The sequence below is a fragment of the Salminus brasiliensis genome, chromosome 8, assembly GCF_030463535.1.
Source record: "Salminus brasiliensis chromosome 8, fSalBra1.hap2, whole genome shotgun sequence".
Classification (NCBI taxonomy): domain Eukaryota; kingdom Metazoa; phylum Chordata; class Actinopteri; order Characiformes; family Bryconidae; genus Salminus; species Salminus brasiliensis.
Window position 1 is genome coordinate 24,984,614 of NC_132885.1, and position 21,073 is coordinate 25,005,686.

The 21,073-nt window shown below is 40.2% G+C and overlaps 2 protein-coding genes across 2 annotated transcripts; both read right to left on the reverse strand.

The window, feature by feature from the left end:
- Positions 1-729: 729 nt before the first annotated feature.
- Positions 730-14,043, reverse strand: efhc2 (EF-hand domain (C-terminal) containing 2). Its single transcript, XM_072686223.1, has 15 exons — positions 13,930-14,043; positions 12,265-12,453; positions 12,023-12,173; positions 11,703-11,926; positions 11,362-11,613; positions 10,729-10,836; positions 10,204-10,342; positions 7,311-7,476; positions 6,615-6,757; positions 6,324-6,520; positions 5,720-5,853; positions 5,296-5,490; positions 3,815-3,907; positions 3,613-3,715; positions 730-967 (listed from the first exon to the last, which is right to left on the reverse strand). Exons 1-15 carry the CDS (start codon positions 13,969-13,971, stop codon positions 857-859), a joined length of 2,247 nt encoding a protein of 748 aa, XP_072542324.1. The 5' UTR covers positions 13,972-14,043; the 3' UTR covers positions 730-856.
- A 963-nt stretch (positions 14,044-15,006) lies between these two features.
- On the reverse strand, positions 15,007-18,482 carry fundc1 (FUN14 domain containing 1). The gene is made up of 5 exons (XM_072685202.1): positions 18,394-18,482; positions 16,759-16,915; positions 16,373-16,448; positions 16,145-16,273; positions 15,007-15,862 (listed from the first exon to the last, which is right to left on the reverse strand). The coding sequence occupies exons 1-5, from the start codon at positions 18,410-18,412 to the stop codon at positions 15,785-15,787; spliced, it is 459 nt and encodes a 152-aa protein (XP_072541303.1). The 5' UTR covers positions 18,413-18,482; the 3' UTR covers positions 15,007-15,784.
- Positions 18,483-21,073: the final 2,591 nt, after the last annotated feature.

The window sequence follows — 21,073 nt, forward strand, 5'->3', positions numbered from 1 at the left end:
GTAGCCCATCCATCTCAAATTTTGATGTGTTGTGCATTCTTAGATGCTTTTGTGGCTATTCTCTGTTGACCTCCCTTAACTACAAGGCATTTCTTCTTATTCTATCAACTGCTGCTCACTGGCCGTTTTTTCTTGTACCTCTCTGAGTAAACTCTAGATGTTGTTTTAAAGAGGCCGTTTAAAGGGTTAAATATACACTAGGCAATCTGCGACATTGGTTTAATAGAAGAAAAGGGAGTGTAAAAGCTTAGAATGAAGGTTCTGTGAATACTTAGAATGATGTAATGTGCTCCACCTGTCTGGTCTGAGGATCAGGCCTTGATTACTAGTGCTCTGATTGCAGCACATTCAACCTTCAGTCATGCCATTTACAATCAAACGAGGTGCCAGATTAAAGTGTATTGTTTTGAGCAAGAAATGGAGTGCCAGTCATTCTGATCAAGATGATTTCACAGCCTCAAGGCTGGAGAGTGGCATGCTTTTCTGGGAAAATTTCCTTTCTTAGGGCTTTGCCATGTCATCTCATTATACAAGGTGTTTTTTCTGTGCTTTGCAGCAAACTGTGAGCCTATATATGAAACATGTTTTGGTTTAACTGCTCATATCTTTTACAGCGTCCTGTTTGGCCCTTAGGTCTAAAAGGCATGTTCAAGAGGGTTCTCATTCCAGCGTGGGTTTGATTTATGTGCGAGTCAATTAAAAGCTACATAACAGAACAAACGGCACAAATTTAATGCAACAGATGTATGAATTTATTTGAGACTTTTTTTCTGTTTGTGAAAATACATGCAGCAGGCGTGTTCTTTTAAGTCCATGTTGGTGTCTTTGAGAGAGAGAGAGGTGATCTCCATACCTCTCAGCTGATATCACTGTTGCCAACACTGCCAAAGACATCATCCAGTAACAGAGAGTACTTGACGGCCATCACTGCAGGGCCTACGGCTTCGCCGTTCCAGTCTATATCAAACTGCAAATAACAGCAGGACAAAGTTTAAGCAGTTCAGCATTGTGCATGGACTGGGATTGACAGAACATTAATCCTTGCTTGTGTTTCTGCCACAAATAATACTCATCAATTCATTAAAGGAGCACTTCAACGGCTTTTCACTTAATCTCTTCTGCATCTGTAGCATACAGTCGTTTGCCAAGGACAAGAAGTTAGATGCGTTTTCTTGTACTTAGTGGAACAGAAAACCCTCTAACTCAAAACACACTTATAATAGAAAACAACTGGGCCGGTGATGAAAGTGAAGCACCTGTCTATATTAAAATAAAGCAATAAGTCATGAAAGACCACACCTTACTTTTTTAAACCTTTTTTTGCCTAGGTAAAGGATGATCAAAAAGAAAAACCTGTTTAATAATAAATGTATTATTTCTAAAAATGTTTGTCTATTAGGACTAGGCTATTTATGTACTTTATTATTTATTATTATTATTATTATTTATTAATATTATTATTTATGGAACTTTTGCTTTTCCATACCTGTATCCACATTGCAGTCACTTCAATATGGATTTTGTAACATTTCATAATGCAGAAACTTTTCGCAGAAGCTTTTTCTTATTATACTACTAACACAATTGTAATACCAAGAGCCATCTGATTTATTAAATATGTGTATTAAGCTAAGGGTGCCATATATTTGTTGCTATTTGCACATATTCTTTACTGTGTATGTTTTGCAGTTTTACAGTGAACCCTTCAGGAAATACTTTAGTCCTAGGCTCTAGCAGTTAGTTCAGCACTGGTGTAATTTTGGAGGTGAGGGGGGCACATCCACCTAATTGACATATAAAGTATTAGATAGCTGTTTACAACACCAGCCTGGTCCTACCTCAGCATACACTCCTGAACTCCCTGTTTTACTCTTCATTTACACACACAACACATGGCTGCTCTACATATTTATTCCATTTTACTGTTAGTATAGGAACTTAGTTACCTTAGTCACCAGGCATTATGCACACATTTGCACATGTACATGCACATATTTGTATATTTTTGTATTTATTGTCTTTGTACTTACTGTCTGTGCACTCTATCTCGCGTTTTTGGTCTACTGTCCTTGCACTATTGTATCATGTTTTACCTATTCTGCAATAACAGACTTAGCCTAACAGTGTTTTATTTTACTGTACAGGATTGTATAATGACAATAAAGTTTAATTGAATTGAGATGACATGAAAATATGGTCTTGATCACCTAATTGCTATATAATTGCTGGTCCCCCTCACTTTCAGACCAAATCTGCACCCCGGATGTTTATCATTTCGGGCATTTACTGATGCCTGTCTAATGATCTGTCAATATGCTTAATGGCCATTGTGAGCAACATACAGTAGCAGCACATTTTTGAAGAATTTACTGTAGTAAGGTGGTCATGGGCATGTATATAGATAGCATTTCATCACGGCTTTGACCGTGACTCAATCAATCAGATTTAAGGACTGGAACTATGGTTTTAAGTCAGTGAGTTTTCTGTTTGGCTCTGTTTGCTCTGCATCAACATGACTGTCTGTGGCAATCGACCATATGCAGTCAGTCGGTCAACCGAGCTTAACTTAAAACATGCTTTAAATACAGCTGGAGTATTACATACAGATAATATAAGTTGGCAGTGATACTTATTCTGATCTTATTATTGATTCTACTGTAGGATCGTAAGAAGTCACACAGAGAAACGACAGTAATTCAAACTATTGAGAGATGTGAGATTGTGGCTTATTAAGCCTAAATACAACATAGGAAAAAAGGCAGATTATTGAAAGACATCTAAATGCATCAGGTCAGTTTTCTTCAAAGATGCACTTGAGCAGCCTGACATGAAGACGACGAAGATGATGTCACTCTTCTTCTGCGTTTCCCAAGAGCTCTTTGATAAAGGCAGAGTATTCCACCATTGTGTGGCCTTCTAGTTTAGGCATAGGCACCGTAACACAAAAAGGCTGGAAATCAGTAACAGTCATAGTCAGAAAGCAGCACAAAAGCGACATAAGAGTATGCACAGCAAAGCAAAGCAAAGCAAAGCAAAGCAAATAGAATACCCGGGTTCACAGCAATGCACTACAGCAATAAGTATTCTGATGTATGGCCTGTATTTCTGATTAAGACAAAACAAGTAAATGATCAAAAGCCCCATCTGGTGGTGAAAGCATGTCCTATACTCTCTCTATCCTCCTCTCATTGCGGGAAACCTGAGGCAGATGGTTCTGCTTAGGCTGTTATGTGGCATGGCACGCTAAATTAAAGCGCTGCAAGAAAAGGTCTACATTTGAGCAGATTTTGAGTGTTTTTTTTTTTTCAAGGCTGATTTAAATGAGGTGAGGCTTGGAGGTGCTTGAATACTCTGCAGCAGGGTGCGGGCCAAGGCCTGGAACTCTGCCACCTGGCCCACTCTTCCAAACACACTATATGTTTCTCAGCTCTTTGCATGTGTGTGGCTGTGTCTGCTAATGATGGCAGACAAAGGCTACAAAGAGGCACTGGATGGGGATAACACAATGCATTAATTAAAGACTTACTTTCTTGTTTATAGACTCCTCTTAATCCTAGCTTCTCAGGTTTCTTAGGAAGGTAATGTTTGATGATGACGAACATGTTGACTCACCTTCAAGGCATCATCTGGTACAAGTGGTTGGGAAGGATTCTCTCTCCAGTTAATCCCAGAGAGGAAGGCGTTGTAATCAATATTCTCAGACTCGTTTGCAAATCTAGACATCGAAAGGACAAACAGTCAATTGAATCTGGTATATCAGAGAATTAAAGAACTTATCTGAAGTTTAAACAAAACAATAAATATCAGAACTTACTTCTGCAGAAGGGCTCTAAGAAGGTCATCAGCCAGTGGCAAACGGAAGGCTTTACAGATGATCCTAGCTTCTTCAGTGGAAAGATGTCCAGTTCTTTAACATAATAAAGGGGTAAGACACAAGAACACAAGCATGAGATAGACATGGGTATAAAGATTCTAAGAAATTATTATACAGCTAAGTCTACAATTATGTTTCCTCTACTCTTTTAACCACACTTCCTGCCTATTGTCACTGAGCCTGATATACCCCTTTCTTTGCACCCACTGTTGCCACAGTTGTACACATACTACTACTACTACTGCCAGTAGACAAGTATTGCCAATAGTACAAGACTGGAGCAGATCAACATGAATCTATTGGCACCATGCCTAATGCCAGGTATGGACTTGAGGGTATGAAGCCCACCAGCATTGAGCTGTGGAGCAGAGGAACTGTGTTCTCTGGAATGATGGTGCTCCATCCAGTACTTTCAGGATGAGATGGGAAGTTGGGCATGGGGTGGGATGGTGATAATCCAACATCCTGACCTCACTAATACTCTTGACAGAAATAACTTTAAATGAGCAGGTGTCCCAATACTTTTGTCCATATAGTGAATGTGCACACTCAGATGTGCAGACAGCCAATCAAAGTGCAACTGACAACATCCTGATAGCATTCCATTTTGCATACATCTGTGGGCAGAGCATCTGAGGCAGAGACTATTTTTTATGGTAAGAAGTGGCCACAGACACACCAACTTTATTACTTGCTTTTGGACATCAAGAAAAATCTGAAAATAACTCGGTTTTCCAGAAAGCCACACAACCGGTGCATGCAGATTGACCCATTGGTGTTCTCGGTCATCTATTTTCCTTCTCTGCTACATGCCCCAAGTCTGGAGGGATCATCTGGTTCCAATGCTTCACTTGAACCGCTGGAACTAATCGCAGCTCCTCAATCTGGAGCCGCAGGGGCTGCAGACTGATGGCTGCTCAAACTCAGACTGAGTGTTTGTGTTCAACCTGAATGCCTGGGTAACTTTGAGAATACCTGTGCTCGTGCCTTTCAGAAGACAGAAACAGCTGTGAAGTTGAAAATACACATTCATCTAACACAGAATGATGCTGCAAATACTCTGATTCTCTAGTGACTGTACTGCATGTTTCTACTGCTATTGAAAAGCTCATAACTAAGTTTCCTACACCATTTGAAAATGTTGGCTTCTTTTTTCAAGTTTATATATGATACATTAGCAGATGTTAATTAATGACTTTTTGTTTCATTCTCCCGTTAAGTTACTCCTACTAGGGTTTCCTAGCATATCAACAGTGACTATATTTGCCCATGAAATCTGTTTAAAAAAAAGACAATCCATCCTAAATGTGGTCAGGCTTGACCACGGCAAACACCCAGGCAAAGCCAAGCACATCTCCTTACTATTAGTGTTAACAAAACAGGTGTGTGACAAGACACAGACTTCAACACATAGACTCTACCTGTCCCGATCCTCATGGGTGAAAGCTCGGAGCAGATCTGAGAAGCTCTCAAAGTGTTTCTTCCTCAGGTGGTCTTGAGCCACGGCCAGCATGAAGCCTACATTCGGTCCAGGCTGTTCCTGTACCGAGTAGGTACGGCCTAACATCATGATCTCATGCTCCGACAGCTGACAATCCGTATCTGCCAACAGAGACCTGCAGAGACACACAACCACTCAGCTGCTCAATCATACTTAGCAGCCTCTGACATGTAGTCCAGTGAGAATGTGCTGTGTTTTCACTTGGGTGGAGGGGATTACGAGGGATCGTAAAGGGTAAATGAGAGATGTTTCTTGATGTTGGGAATCCAGCATATCCATTCCCCTACTGCGTGTCTATCTGCATACAATCAGTCCATCACACGCGTTCTTTCTTTGCGTCTTACCTGAAGGACTCGTAAGGAACGAGACCTGTGTTGCCTGGGTCACTCAGTGCTAGGAACTGTTTGATCTCCTTCTGCTTCTCTTCACGGATGGACTTTAACTTGCTCAGAATGGTGCCAATGTTGGCCCTGGGGAACTAGGCAAGAATAATGACTAAAACACATCTGTGAATGACAGTAATTAAAAGGCATTTTACAGCTGCACGATTCATTGGCAAAGGCTATTGGAAATTGGATCGCTTCATTTTAAGCTATGTAAAACTGTAAACAAAATATTAGGGTGTTGTAATAGGCCTTAGGTTCATGAGAAGAGAAGTAAAGAGAAGAAAATAGAAGAGAAGAAAAGTGAGGACAAGAGAAGATTAGCGTAGGGAAGAGAAGTATTGAGAAAAGAAGAGGGGAATAGAGCAGAGCAGAGAAGAGAAGAAAAAAGTAGTGTAGAGAAGAAAAGAAAGTAAGGATGAAAAGAGACTAGAAGAACAGAAAGGAGTGCAGAAGATAGGAGAAAAATGTGAGGAGAAGAGAATAAAATAGAAGAGAAGAATAAAAAAGAAAACCAAAGAGTCTGACATAGACACAAGGACCAAATTCAGAGACAAAGACTTACCTCTTCGGCATGCTGCTCCATATAGTTGAAAGCATACTCATCAGCATCCACTAGCTGGAAGGGCTGGTTGTTAATACTAAGTCTGGCTCCCACATACAAGTCCTGAGCCATGTAGTACTCAGACATCTCACTCTTGAAGAGCTCCTGCCCTGGCTTCTTCACCCGGCTTCGCTCCAAAAACTTGCCACCAATCACCCCTATGGTTGGAATGTAAGCAGTTGAAGCAGAGTTGTTTCTGCTTTATGGATTTTACAGTGATCTAGAGAAGGCCATCAAGATTAAGTGGCACACCTGAATTTCTTTGGGTGGGTTCAAACACTGCTATAGTGTCATCGCTGAGGTAGAAGGAAATGATGAAGGTGCGGTCCTTGTCAATGGCGTTATCTGTCAGCATTTTCCCCAAAAATCGAAGCACATTGCTCTCCAGACCCTGTCTGTGATACAAAGAGGAGGAGATAAAATATATACATACATTATTTTTACTAATCTCTACCTGCTGCACTGTTAGCTGGTAGCATGGTTTCTTAGTACAGACAGACATTTTCCTATACTTAAAAAAAGCACAGACAAATTGCTAGCTCTGCCCATTTATCTTCTACCTTCAGTGACTTAAAATCAACTAGCTTTCTGTTCTTTCACAAAAATTAAGTATTGTTTGTGGCAATCTACCATATGCTAGAGATTAACTAGAGTAATAAAGAAAGTATGGGGCATAAGGGCCTATAAAGGTTAGGAGATATGTAACAGTGCTACTATGCCCTCTGATTATTTATTAAAAAGAATCAACTTGTCCCCCATCCAGTACTTCAGCACTCATTCAGTGTAGAAAGACACAGGCAAAAGAGACAGGAAACTTAAGCCTATGACAGGTCTATCGTGCTGTCAGGGAAAGGCTGGTTTAGCTTTAATATTTATAGTGATAAAAAGTGGAACAGTGTGCTCAGCATGTTCCTACGGGAACAAACTGAACATTTAGCCTCTGGTTACCTGTCTTTCTCCATCAGCTTTCTGAAATCTTTTTGTGGGGGCTTGGGCAGCAGACCCTGGCAGGAGCAGAGCGAGTCCTCTTCGGATCCAAAACCAGTGTAAGGAGGCATCTGCCTGGCTGCTTTAGGGGGCGCGGGGGCCTTGTATTGCACAGGGGCGAAGTCCTCTACAAAGCCACATAGGGGCAAAAAAAAACAACACAGATAAATATAGACATAAATAAAGACAAAACACCCAGTGAACTGTAGTTCTCTACAGGGAAATGCCTAGTTGATAAGATATGGTCAGAGGGGAGACTGACCAGACTGATTCGAGCTGACAGAAAGGCTACAGTAACAATCGATCTGTACAATTGTTGTGAGCAGAAAAGCATCTCAGAATTTTCTATATGTCAGACCTTGACATGCTGGATCCACAAACTGATCCACAAACAACAAAAGACAACATCAGGTTCCACTTCTGTAAGCCAAGAACACAAAGCTGAGGCTGCAGTGGGCACAGGTTACCATAACTGACAGTTGCAGACTGAAAGAAATATAGCCTGGTCTCATGAATCTTGATTTCTGCTGAGGCACACAGATGGTAGGTTCAGAATTTGGTGCCAACAGCATGAACACTTGCAACATGAAAGCGCTTCTGGGAAATCTGCAGGAATTGCATGACGCAATCATGCCAAAATCGACCAGAGTCTTAAGAGAATGTTACCAACATCTTGTGGAATTCATGACATGAAGAAATGAGTTTGGTTTGGGAGCAGGAGGAGAGATCCTAGTCAGTATTAGTATAGTATTTCTAGTGCTTGGTGAGTATACATGTAAGAAGAATATAAGGCCAAGCCTAAGCTTAACATCAATAAAAAAAATAAATAAATAAACGCTTTTCTCCTTACAGTTTTACAAAATTAAACATGTAGCATTTTGCTAGTGCTGACATTGTAAGTTAACCTACGTGTTCCTGCATAAGAAGGTGCAGTAGCGGAGCTATGGGACTGCGTTCTCTGGAGTGATTGAGCAAAACTGATTGCTTTGGGATGTGCTGGAGTGGCGTTTGAGATCCAGAAGTAATCATCCTACATACCTGACCGCACAACTTTTCCTGTGGCTGAACGCAATCAAAATATTCTCAGAAATGTCCCGACATCTAGGGTAAACCCTTCCAGAGTCTAGCCCCAGGCTAAACACTGTAAATCCAGCAAAGGCAGGACAAACTCCCTATTAAAACCCTTCCCAGCAAACGTACAGCCATTCAATGATGCTGGAATCACGTACATGACCGCTGTTGAATCTTTATACTTTATTATGGTTGGAAATGTAAGTTGAAAAGCTACTAAAATGTAGTCAATGAACAGAGTCACTGCAACAATGTAGCACTTATTATGGGGTCTCAAACCCTTGGTCTCTTGATGGCAGGCCAAAATATTAGATTACTGCATTACTTTAGAACAACTGACATCTTAAAAAATTCTGTATTGTGGTTCAAACAACTAAATGTGTTTTTCCGTTACATTAACATAGCTAATGTTCAGTTGACGTCAAATTTGGTCATGATACTTAGCTTGCAAAGTTGAAACAAACCTTTTGTCCTACAGCATATTAACTTTAGCACAAATTTGAATCATTTAAGCTGCCCAAGAGTATTGCAATGGCCATTGTGTTTGGCCCATGGCTGTCATTAGTCGCAGGCAATAACTGAAGGCGAATGCAGTAGCTAGAGATAGATCGATGGATAGATGGATGTATTCAACTGAAGAGTTAAAAGGTTTTAAAGGGGAAATAAAGAAAAAACGGCTCTTCATAGACATCACTCTAAAGAACCCTTTTAGAAAACCAAACACACAGGAATACGCACAGGAAAACATGAAAAGGCGAGGACTCTGTTAGTTTTATCAACCCAAGCACATGCAGCCTGTAACCCCTTCACCCCAGGAAGCAAACAGGTTCTCCATCAGCAGTGCGTGTCACCCTGACTCCATTAGACTCATCTGTAACTAATGCAATCAGCTCTTCAGTCAGCATAGCATTGCAGCCGGCAGATGCACGCGCACCCGTATTGTGTTACTGTAAGCACAGAGTTCATTCGCCTTCCATGTCCAGCCTTTTGAAGGTAAAGAATCCGGGCAGGCCATTGCTCATCTGCTGTCTTCCGACAGGGGAGGTTGGAGTTGTAAGTCAGTTATGCTCTTTTGGTCTCCGGTGTCATTCAGACACCTGGTAATCTCAAAGAGCTGTGATGGGGATCCTCAGGAATTAGTGTATAATGGGCAGCGCTTTAGGTTTCTGAGATTTACGAGCCTTTAAGACATTTTTTTTTTTATTTGGAAGGCCACACAGGAGCAGAAAGGATGTGTTTTTTTAAACAGAGGAAGTTAACAGTATATCATTAGTGACAGACTAAGAGAAGGCAACAGTGAAAGTAATGCAAAACAAAGAATTAAATGCGTTCCGTTCCTTGTGATCATTAACGAATAAAGCTGATGTAAACTCAATACTGACATCATGTGGACAAATTCAGATAAAACATACACATACTTCACCCATTGTACACTGTTTAAAGGATAAGATCCTTGAGGAACTTTTAGAGGTTCATCATTTTAAAACTGTGGAGTTGAAGAGGTTTTTAGAAGAAAAAGGTTCCTTGAAGGTTCCTCAAAGCACCTTAAAAGGTTCCACCACAGTTTCAAACTGAAGAGCCTCCAAAAGCTCCTCAAGGATCTTATCCTTTTAACAGTGTAGTTAGTTACTGGACACAGATCGTAACTAAAGAGCGTAATCCTGAATGCTTATACATTACATTCCATGCATACAGATTATCTTCTGGTCCTCTAGGAATCAATTACGCATTCAATCTAGTCTCCGGTGTAGTTTAGAATGTGTTTGGTGCAGTGTGTCGTTACCAATGTCGTATTTGGAACGATAGTACTCTTTGGTGAAGTTGTCACAGTCACAGATCATCACTCTCCGGCCCCAGACATTGATGACCCCTCCTATTGTCAGGTCACAGTCCTTGTAAAACTCCTCCTGCACAGCTCCTGTCTGAGACATGCAGACATTCAATGACAATGGGCCTAACTGAGTCACTCGAACCAAGCCAGTTCATAGCTAACAATTTCGAAACATTTGGATGTATGGATTTTTTTCTTTTTTCATTGCATTAATTTACATAACATTTATTCCTTTATAGTTTTGGCAATGTTGCTTTAAAATTTTCCATAACATTGGTGTTTGTCTAACTGGAAATGTTGCGTGAGAAACATTTTCCAACAATGTTGTGCAAATCATTATTACGTCACAGGTTTTCAGAAGGTTCCTGGAACGTTATTTCTGTAATGTTATAGGCTTCCTGGAACTGTTTAAAAATGCTTATTATGATGGCACACAAAGCAAATCTGGCAGTATTTTGTATTGCTCTCTTTACTCACTTTGAGGCTGTCCAAAATGTAGCGAGCCCCTTGTCCCATTGGCCCAAACACGTTGAGAACGGTGCGGTCTGTAATTTCTCCAGGCTGGCGTTTGGGAGCAGGAGCATGCTGTTTGGGAGAACCAAAAGACATATAACAGCATTTGGGCTTGAAAGGCAGGCCAGACAGGAATGATAATTGCGTATTGAATGACAAGTCCAATTTGCAACCGGGATTGTAATTATTTTCGCACTGGGGGATTCACACCAACATTTCAGATGACATTTAGTGAAAGGAAAAGAATGTCTGTTTTGACAGCATGACACCAGAAAATAGAAAAAAAATCATCATCATAAATATCTGACAGAAATAACACAATTCTAACCAATGTTGTTTCCTAATGAATCTAAACTGAAAATCAACCAGAGAGCAAACTTGCTTTGGGGGGAGTCAGGCTCTCATTCAGCCCTGTCACTCCAGATGAACGCATGGCATAGGTGATGGAAAAGCTTATCCAAGCAGAGGAAATGACGAAAGGCTAGCATTTCATGGTGGCAGGAGTATTCTTCTCATGTTCCCTAGGAAGAAAGTGCTGAGTATACTGCCTATTTCACTCAGTATTTTTATCTACAAGCATCGCAGCTTTTTACGCACCTTGGGAAGTTTACTCCTATTCAGAAATTTAGGGGCGGTGTCACGACCAGAGTTTGGGTACACAACTTCTCGGATTTCAATGGTATCATCAGCCAAAAAGTAATGCAGGATCAGCTCTCTGGGGTCTCCAAACATGTTCTGGGTATCATCCCAGTAGCAATAAAAGCGCAGGACGTCACGGTTGTGCTCCAGGAACTGCTTTAAAGTATCTTGCCTCTCATACGGACGTAGTGGCTTCATGCTGTCCTCCAGCTGTGAGGGTAAAACACAGAGCTTTGAGGAAGCTGCACTATTTTGATTCAGGGACAAATCTGTTTTACAGACACAGGCCACTGGATTACCTCCTGACGAAGTGTTGTGTAAGGATCTGCCGGTGTCGCAGCTGAGGGATTGACACGTACCCCCATCTTCCTCAGAAAGCTGCGTGTGAAAGGATCACAATCTGTAATCGTAAAGGTCCTGGAGTAGAGCACTATCTCCTGGTTGATATTAAAGTGGTGTATATTGTAAAACTGGTCATCATTGGGAGCTGGGAGAGGAATGCGATGGCGACGGATGAGCGTTCCTACACAAAGAGACATAAGAGTTTAACTACAAGTGTATTCCCATATTAGTGTGTTATAAATGTGTTATGCTACTGACTAGCACTTGAAGGTTTTACCTTGTGGGATGCCACTGTTTTTGAGCTCTGGCTCCACAACCTGTATGGTGTCATTTTCCAAGTAGAAGTAAATCTTGCATTTTCTGACCCTGTACTTTTCCTCTCTGCTCTGAGTAACAGCTTCTTGGAAGTACGCATCAAAGCAAAGAACCTGAAATGAAGCAACAAGCGTGGATGTCTATACACTTGTACACTATGGCTTGCTCTGTAATAAAAATATTAGTTTTCTTTTAATAACAAACCTGCTTGTCAAAGGCTACCCATGAAGGGGCATCACTGCCCTCTCCTTTTGGAAACACAGAGTACTGAGGCCTTGCCTTCTGGCCTAGAAGCAGTTCTCCTCCAATGCCTGGCTTCTTTGCACCCATCATCATTGGGAGTCCATTTGAGTAATCAAAATGTTGAGACTTGTGAAACTTTTCTTTTCCCAGCTAGAGAAAAGAACAGGTTTTGGATTTGTCTAGACAGTTATGAATTATGCAAAATGACTGTTAATACTGTATTGTAAATAGCTAAGTAAAAGAAAATCTGCCAAAAGGCATAAAGTTAAAGATGACACACATTTTGAATATTTTAAGTAAGTTAACTTTTTTATTACCATCTTTAACAGTTTCAAAACATATATATAGTGTATATCTATATAATCTATATAATTATAGTGTCAATTATTTATCCAAATTTTTGTAACTGAGTGTCCTGCTATCCCTTTCTGCTGTTACACTGTGAATTTCCCCACTGCGGGACTAATAAAGGACTATCTTATCTTATCTTATCTTAAAAACAAAAAAAAGTAAAAGGCCTCTTCCATGGAGGTCATGGAGGACATATTTGTGCAGGTGTTGCTGCACAGTAGAACAGTGCCTCACTGTTGCACTGTACTGTGCTACCTTCTTACAGCCTTCTCCTGGAGCCTGAGGAGTCTTTCAAATTTGCATCACCTGTCCTTTCCTAAGGATTACTGTGATCGAACCATAGCCCTAACAAGCCAATGAAGATCTGAGACATTGGAAGAAGCAATCTGGACGCTTAAATGTCTTGGAGTGCCCTATGTTTACATTGTGTTCTGTTCCTTTTTTCTATTTCTTGTAGCACACAAAAATAATACAAACATCAACAAGTTGAAAAGAAAATATCATCTCATATCTACTCACTTACCTATTCATAGCAACAGAAATTGTTAACCCCAAAGGCCCAAAACCTCATGTCCTCATCCTTAAATACCCTAACTGGCATACTGTTTCACAGCAGTTCCTGAATACTCTACATGCTTTATACTGTATAGCAGATAGAGTAACAGGCCAGGTCTAGGGTTCGAGGGGTAAAGGAGAGTTGGCTACCTACAGTAGGTCTGTAGCTAGTTAGCTAGATAGCTAGCTCATATTTGAATAACAGTATCGTTACTGCAGTTCAGCAATCACTCAAGCAGAAGTATCTGCCTTGAAAAACACCAGACTGGTGAACTGGTCAACAGTGGCACCTCTTAGTAGGTCCAGCATCTAGATAGCTAGCACTAGCCATATAGCTAGCAGCATAGGGACTGGGGTTTCTTAGGCTCTCTTTTCTAAGACGGTAACGGTAGACCAACATAACCAACAACACTCCAATTAATTATAAACTTATATATAAATTAGCCATGAACACTAGCTAATATGTTATTAAGAACTTTTAACATTAGCTAGCTACGTTAGCTACATGTCCAACTCAAAGGTTAATAAACCGTGGTGTTGAGTAAGTAGCTGGCTGGCTAGCGCAAGCTAGTTACCTCACACCTCTGTTTATCTAGCTAACGGTTACAACACAAAGTTAAACAGTAAACAAAGCGTTAATTAGTACAAATTAATTCATTAATTAATGAGTAATGATATCCATTCTAACTGTGAATCACTGTAGCACTAATGTGCTCTTACGTTTCTGTTGAGTGAATTTCCAGGGAGCAGAGGTAGGGCCATGTTTATGGACTAACGCTAATAAAATCCTTCAGCTCCTCAGCGAGCTGCCGAGACCCCCGAGCTCCGGCTGCCGTTGCTATGGAGACAGTGTGTTTGCAACTTGAGTTGCTCGGCAACAGAGGTCACGTGCGGCCCAGGGTCCGTGTTCGGAGGAAGAGCACAGATCTAGGATCAGATTGCTCCCTCGTTCATGATGACCTTCCGAACAGCGGCTGATCCTAGATCAGCGCTCCTAACGAAGCTCTATGAATATGGGCCCTGAGCTTCTAGCTTGATCGCTGAAAGACATGTCTGAAGGCTTAGTTTGATTCTTATTGCCCTACATTTTGCTGTCCACTGCAAACATCAAACTATTAATATCATTAACATTAAATATTTATTGGACAATTAAAAATGCTGTTTTAGCTTGTTTAGGATAAGCTGTGAAATGCAACATTAGAAAAGTATTACTGCTCATCTTTGTGATTTCTAAACACATTGTTTTCTTTTGGGAATCCAGCCCCTGCTCCTTTCTTTCAGGATCAGGGGACCAGATTCACATAAGCTTTCATAAGATCTTTTGTGCTTAATTTCTTTTTTTAAGAAAGTCTTCATCATTTCCTCTAAATGTTCAAGTCTCAGTTGTTTTCTTCTGAAATCAGTGGGTTGCCAGGTAGCCTTTTCATATCATGTTGCAGTTTTCATCTTTGTACTTTCTTTTACATTTACAAAATATTCAAAAAAAAAGCTCTTACAGGTCACACTTGTGCAGGTGTTGCTGCACAGTAGAACAGTGCACCACTGTGTGTTGCTACATTCAAGCTTGCCATAAATGAGTTTATTTCTGCATGCAAGTTTAACCATTAACATAATGTATTACATTTACCTTTTTAAATCGCTTGTGAATCTAGCCACGACAGAAATTAAACAAATCTGGGCTGCAGTCACATTAGCTGAGGACGTTAAAGCTAAAGATTTGAATGTTTTTCTGTAGTTTTTTCAGCAACTTTTCCCATTCTTCTATTTATGAAAGATGAAGAAAAAAAACCACCCGTGTTCCAGCTTGTGGTGTTCTTACTGAACTCAATGACAAGTCTTTATCTTTATTATGACTGCAGCGTAAAACTGACACTGCTGAAATGACAGCGTTGACAGGTCTGTTTTCCTTGGCGACTTTAAATGAGAAAACCTTTAAATCCACCAGGAGATGCATAAATAACGCCTCATTTAATAGTAGTTCGTCCTTTATGTTGGCATACATCCATTTCTTATGTCCAGTGAAGTATTGGCACCATACAGTACATGAATAAAACACATTAAAACTTAAGTAAATCTACAAAAAGCAATTTGTGAAAGAACAAATGAAGAAAAAAAAGCATACACATGAAATAAAACCATGCACTGTGAAAAAGGCTAAATAAATGACAAATTCAGTACTTCACAGCTTAATACAGGACTATTTCCTGCACATGCTCACATGTGACAAAAAATAAAACAGACCCGGTACCCCAGATTTGTAGCTTCTCAACAACGCTGACCAATATAGAAAATAAACATGTTTTAGCATTCCAGTTATTAACTTGCCAAAGTAGTGTCACTTTTCTTAAAGTGGTGTAATAACCTGTTCAGACAAAGACAGAGAGAGAGAGCGAGAGAGAGGCACAGCTCCATATTACCAGGCACTGCCTCAACCCACTAGTGCAAACTTTGTCTTAAAACCACCTGGTTCTTGGTGTTGTGCCCTTGTGATACAGCAACTGAATAGAAACACTGAGGGTAATGCCTCTGGATAGGCAGAGTTCATCTATACAGTAGATGTAGATCCATCTGTGATTTAGGATGCCAGACCCAGCAGAAATCCTCCAACGAATCCACTTGAAACAACAATGTTCCTCTTCACAAATTCTGTGGACTGTATAGTAAGACAAGATAAAAGCAATTATAAATATTTGATTTCAAGAGTATTAGTGATGTCAGAAAATGATTTTAGATTATTAGTTCCAGATCACAAACGCCACTCCAAGTTACCCCAGTGGGCATTTTCTGGTACTCAATCACTCCACAGTCCAATGCTGACATTAGGCTAATGTGTGGCTGCTCCAGAGCATTCTGTTGGTTGGTAATAATGGATGTATGCAAATTTCTGGACATTAAGTGTACACTTGGCTCCTACAGAACACTGTGGAAAACGTACCTCTTCGATAAATGAGTTCAGCTCAGGAGCAGCGGTGTTAGCTTTTTTCTTCAGGTGCTTTTTCGCCTTATTAACATCCTTCTTTACTTTCTTCCAGTCAACCTCTACATACCCGCTGTGATTGGCAATCTGAAATTAAGCAGTCATAATAAGATTCTCACACATATGAAGATACAAGGCCTCCATTAATATCTCTGCAATGTTTGAATAGTGTGGCATTGGCTTTACTTGTAACAACAGGAATCCTCCACCAACTGCAGTTGCTGCAATTTTCCCAACCTTCTGAAAGAGATACCCAGCACACCTAAGATACAGACAAACACAAGCACAAACACAAACACACGTGGGATGTATTACTGCAGCAGTTTGCATTTGTATGACTCCATCCAGGACTGTCTTAGCAGTTACGTCTATTGTTTAAGATCTTTCTATGTTTTCATACAGTATAAGAACCTACAACGTTGACTGAAAAGTGCGGCTACAGCCTAAAAACTGCTACAAAAGCAGACATAGTGAGAAGAAGAAGTATGCCTACAGAGAACCACAAGGCAAATCAAATGATCTGCGTGTGTGTCTGAAGCGGCACAGACAACCATCCATCCATCCATATTTACCAGCCTGTCATGCCACCCATCATAAGCTGCGTCGCAACGGAGTACTTCTCAGCAATGGGTCCTGTATTGCTCCCAAAGACCCGACTCCACCACTGATGCCGTCTGGCGTAGTCTGTGATGTCCACCACCTCGTACAATTCATCCTCGCTCTCTGCCTCTGCATACGGATCAAACAATAACAATTTCAGGCAAACCCTGAGTAACCGATCAGTGCATCATAAACAATGCAAAAGACCATTTCACATGTAGCATTATCCAGTTAAATCTGTGCAAAATGGAGGAAACACTGAATCAAACTAAGCGTTCAAGAAAATTCAGTAAAGAAGAACTAGAAGTTTCCTACCATGAAAATATGATCACTGTGGCGTGACAGTCGGAAAATGGTTACTTTCCTTATGTAGACACTAACTGTACTTTAAGGACAACCTCTAAAGCTGTTAAACATTAGACATTAAACCAAGTAATTCATTCAATAGTAAACTGATTATTTTAGAGACCAACAGGGCCGAAAGTTTTCTTTTGGTCAAATTCATCTGGAGGTTGTTTTGGAGGGGAATGAGGGGTGGTTAAAATGTGTGAAAAATCATGAGTGTTAAAGGATAAAGGATAAAGGATAAAGGTGCACGTATTCGTCACTGTACAGTGTGGACTGTACAGCGAAATGTGTCCTCCGCATTTAACCCATCTGGTAGTGAACACACACTCACACACACACATGTGTTAGGGGCAGTGAGTACACACACACACCCAGAGCGGTGGGCAGCCAACTCCAGCGCCCGGGGAGCAGAGAGGGTAAAGGGCCTTGCTCAAGGGCCCAACAGTGGCAGCTTGCCGAGCCCGGGAATCGAACCCACAACCCTGTTATCAATATCCCGGCGCTCTAACCGCTGAGCCACCACTGCCCCACCACTGAGTGTTGTGTGAGAGCATGAGGTTGGGGCTATTGTTCTTAGTTAGTTTGGTTTTTTCTTGAGAGAAAGGTTTTAAAATAATCACTTATTTATGTTTCTTAAGTATGAAGTTAAGACAAAAAGCATATCTAGAACCAATTGCTTTCTCAGGCCACTTTTGTGAAAACAGCCCCTGAAAACTAGGTGTGGCAGTGAAGACAAGGAGACACCTTTAGCACCACACATCACTATGCACTGAACACTTTTCCATAATGAGGCAAAACACACACACACACACATATATATATATATATATATTCGTCATGTATCTCGATTTTACTGAAGTGACACCCAGCTCCAGCAATTCCATGATATTAAGGTTACACAACACATTTCACACTTGCAGATTTGCGTGTACTCTAACGCTCCTGACGCAGATTATAAAGGGAAAAACTCTGAAATATAAATACAATTAGAAGACGTGGTCAAAATGTGCTTATTTGCTGTAGTTTTAAACCGCTGTGCTGATGTTTATCATTTAGCGAGCTGGCTGGATGCTAGCTAGCTATCTAGCTAACGCCGGGTTGACCACACAGTAACCAGACAAAAGAGCGGACTGTTCGATGACACGCTTCATGCAGACCACCGCGACCACGTATAAACACCCCCTACATTATGACTGAAATAAAACAAAGCTAGGTGCCATCTTGAGAGATTTAGTGAGATATTTAGGTTAGCTGTTTACCTTCTCCTCGATCCGCCATTTTGCGAGGCTACAGCAGCGTTGCGCATGCGCAGCTCCCTCTACTTTCACACTAGAGTGCTAGGCCGTTACTAGACGCACATTCGCCACGAAAGCCAGTCAAATAACAATGCAAATAACAGTTATTACAAAATGCGATGAATTGGGATATAAATATATGATTTCAAAATATTTTAAATGGAATTCGCTTGTAATATCTTAAATACCCTTTTACTGGTTTTTTTGAAAATGTAGTTTGCTTGAAATTATTGTTTCTTTTTTTCTAAAGACAAATAACAACGTATTTTGAATACATATAAAATACTTTATTTTCCAGAAAATGTATTTAAAACATGTAAAAAGTAAACGTAAATGTTTTAAATTTCTTCTGTACTATCCCACAATAATACATTCACATAGTCTACATATTTCCCCTGTACATTCAGACACCGCTCTGGATGGAGCATCACAGAAACCTCAAAATGCAAAGAAAACGCCTCAGACAGAAACACAGAGGACAGCTGAGACATTTCAACAGATAAATAGTTGTAATGCAGCTCTTATGACGCATACATAACAAATCAAATAACCTTTCTATTGTTTTCACCATTTATAGATGGAATATAGAGAAATACGTAGATAGCCTCTAGATCGTAACCAAAAATACCCTACAGACTGAGGCCCAGATCACTGTGATCTGAAACGCTACACGGCCCAGTTGTGGTTGCTTGTGTTGATGTTTGTGGTCTGCAATTTTCCGATTTTGAGTGGGATTGAGGTCAGGACTGGGACATTGTAGGACATTGACCTCTTTGCTTTGAGCCACACCAATGTTGCTTTGACCTAGTGCTTGGGATCGTTGACCTGCTGGAAGGGAAACCTTTTACCGAGCTCGATTAGCAGACTAATGCAGCTTGACGTGTAGATTCAACACATGTATGTGCATCAATACATTTTATACGGGTTTAAAATGATTATTTTTCTGTGGTTTCATTTGGGAAACATGTGATAAACAGGTATTATATAGCGATATATGTTAAATCCATGCTTTTACAATGGGAAAAAATGCTATGACCACATTAAGAAGTGTATCATTTGTCATTTTAATATGAAATATCTATTATTCTTGGATGCTGGGCTGTCAGAAAATCAAAATGGCATAGTTTAAAGTGATTTCCTGCAGTGCTTAAGAGACTCTTCATCTGCCTTGAGCACAGAGGAGGTATCTGCTTGGATGCTGATTTGCATCTCAAAAAATGATCAAAAATAATAGGGAAAGAAGAATTGATCACAAAACATTGTGGGCATGTCTTTTCTTCGGGGAGGATCTCTCAACTTGACTTGCAAAGGCCTGGAATGTCAAAATCTAGTTTTACCTCAACAATTGATATTATTTTCCTTACTATCTCTATTGAGATACTTAAAAGTTCATAGGGATTACTGGCCTTTTTGTGGCTTTCCACTTCTAGGTCTTGCTCTGATACTTACTTACTAAGGCTTTGCAGCTTCCACTGTCGGTCCAATAATGTTCAATGAATAAAGCGTAACTCTATGAGGTTATTTGTAGCCTTTATGCATTTGTGTGACTTTATCTCGTAAATATGGGAGTTACTGTAATGGTTAACTGGCCAAACATAATGGAGTTATGTAATAACTAAAGGTTTGGGAGAAGGGCCACGCCCAAACCTCCTCCTCCTCCTCCTTCTCTCCTCTCGTTACTACTTACACTATAAAATCACTTCTATTCTTCTCAAGATGAAACTTTGCACCTCACCACAGCCCCTTCTCTCTCTTGCCTCAGCCAAGCGAACGAAGTTCACACTTTGCAGACTATGCTTTCGCTCAGTCCTTGTAGGATGTTAATGTTTATCATAAAATGTTAAAATGTGACAGATAAGCATTAATAGTATTTATTGAGGCCCAACAAAGAGTTCTGTGTATTAAAGAGAGGAACTAAACAGCAGAACAGTTATGCCGGAGCACCTCTGTAGACTCAACATCAATTGGTAGGAGTATATTGTTTTCTCCTGGGACTCCAAATTTCTTTTAAAATCTTCAAAATAATGCTGCTTTTTAAAACCTTTTCTTTTTTTTTGGTCTAAAGAACCTTCAATTGATGTGAATTTAGAGGTTTAGAGGTTCTTCATACTCACACATAGGGTTTTAAAAGACTTCTATAGAAGTTAAAGTATCAAATTAGGCTTTTTACTCCAGTAAAAGTGTAAAAGTACTGGTTTCAAAACTACTTAAAGTAGAAAAGTAAAAGTAATGTAAAGAAAACAAAGGCCAAAAGCTTAGGCCGCACCAGGGGCCGCACCAGGGGCCTAGTGCACTGCCCCACCTCCCCCCCAAAAATATATTTTTTAAAAAGCCATAATGAGTATAATCGATTAAAATGTTAATGTTAAAAAATGTTGGGCTGCACTAGGGTGGCTGTTTCAGTTGCATATCTGCCCATTGAAAATGCATTTTAGTAATATTAAATATATAAAAGAGCATTTATGTGCATTAACGTGTTTATGGAGAAGAAAATATGATGAGTAGTTGTCTATAAGTATTGTAATGGTGTAAAAAGCCAAACCTCAGAAGCATCTTATCAATAACCTTTACTGGAATGTAAATGTGGGGCTTAGATGAGACATTTTACTTGTGTTCTCTTGAGTCTCTGCCACGGACATCTTCA

Coding starts and splice junctions, on each gene's coding strand:
- efhc2 (XM_072686223.1), bottom strand. CDS start 13,971: ATGGCCCTACCTCTGCTCCCTGGAAATTCACTCAACAGAAAC. Junction 12,174..12,264: donor GGGTAGCCTTTGACAAGCAG/GTTTGTTATTAA, acceptor GCTTCATTTCAG/GTTCTTTGCTTTGATGCGTA. Junction 968..3,612: donor TACCAGATGATGCCTTGAAG/GTGAGTCAACAT, acceptor TGTTATTTGCAG/TTTGATATAGACTGGAACGG.
- fundc1 (XM_072685202.1), bottom strand. Junction 16,449..16,758: donor ATGGGTGGCATGACAGGCTG/GTAAATATGGAT, acceptor TCTGTATCTTAG/GTGTGCTGGGTATCTCTTTC. Junction 15,863..16,144: donor TGAACTCATTTATCGAAGAG/GTACGTTTTCCA, acceptor CTTACTATACAG/TCCACAGAATTTGTGAAGAG.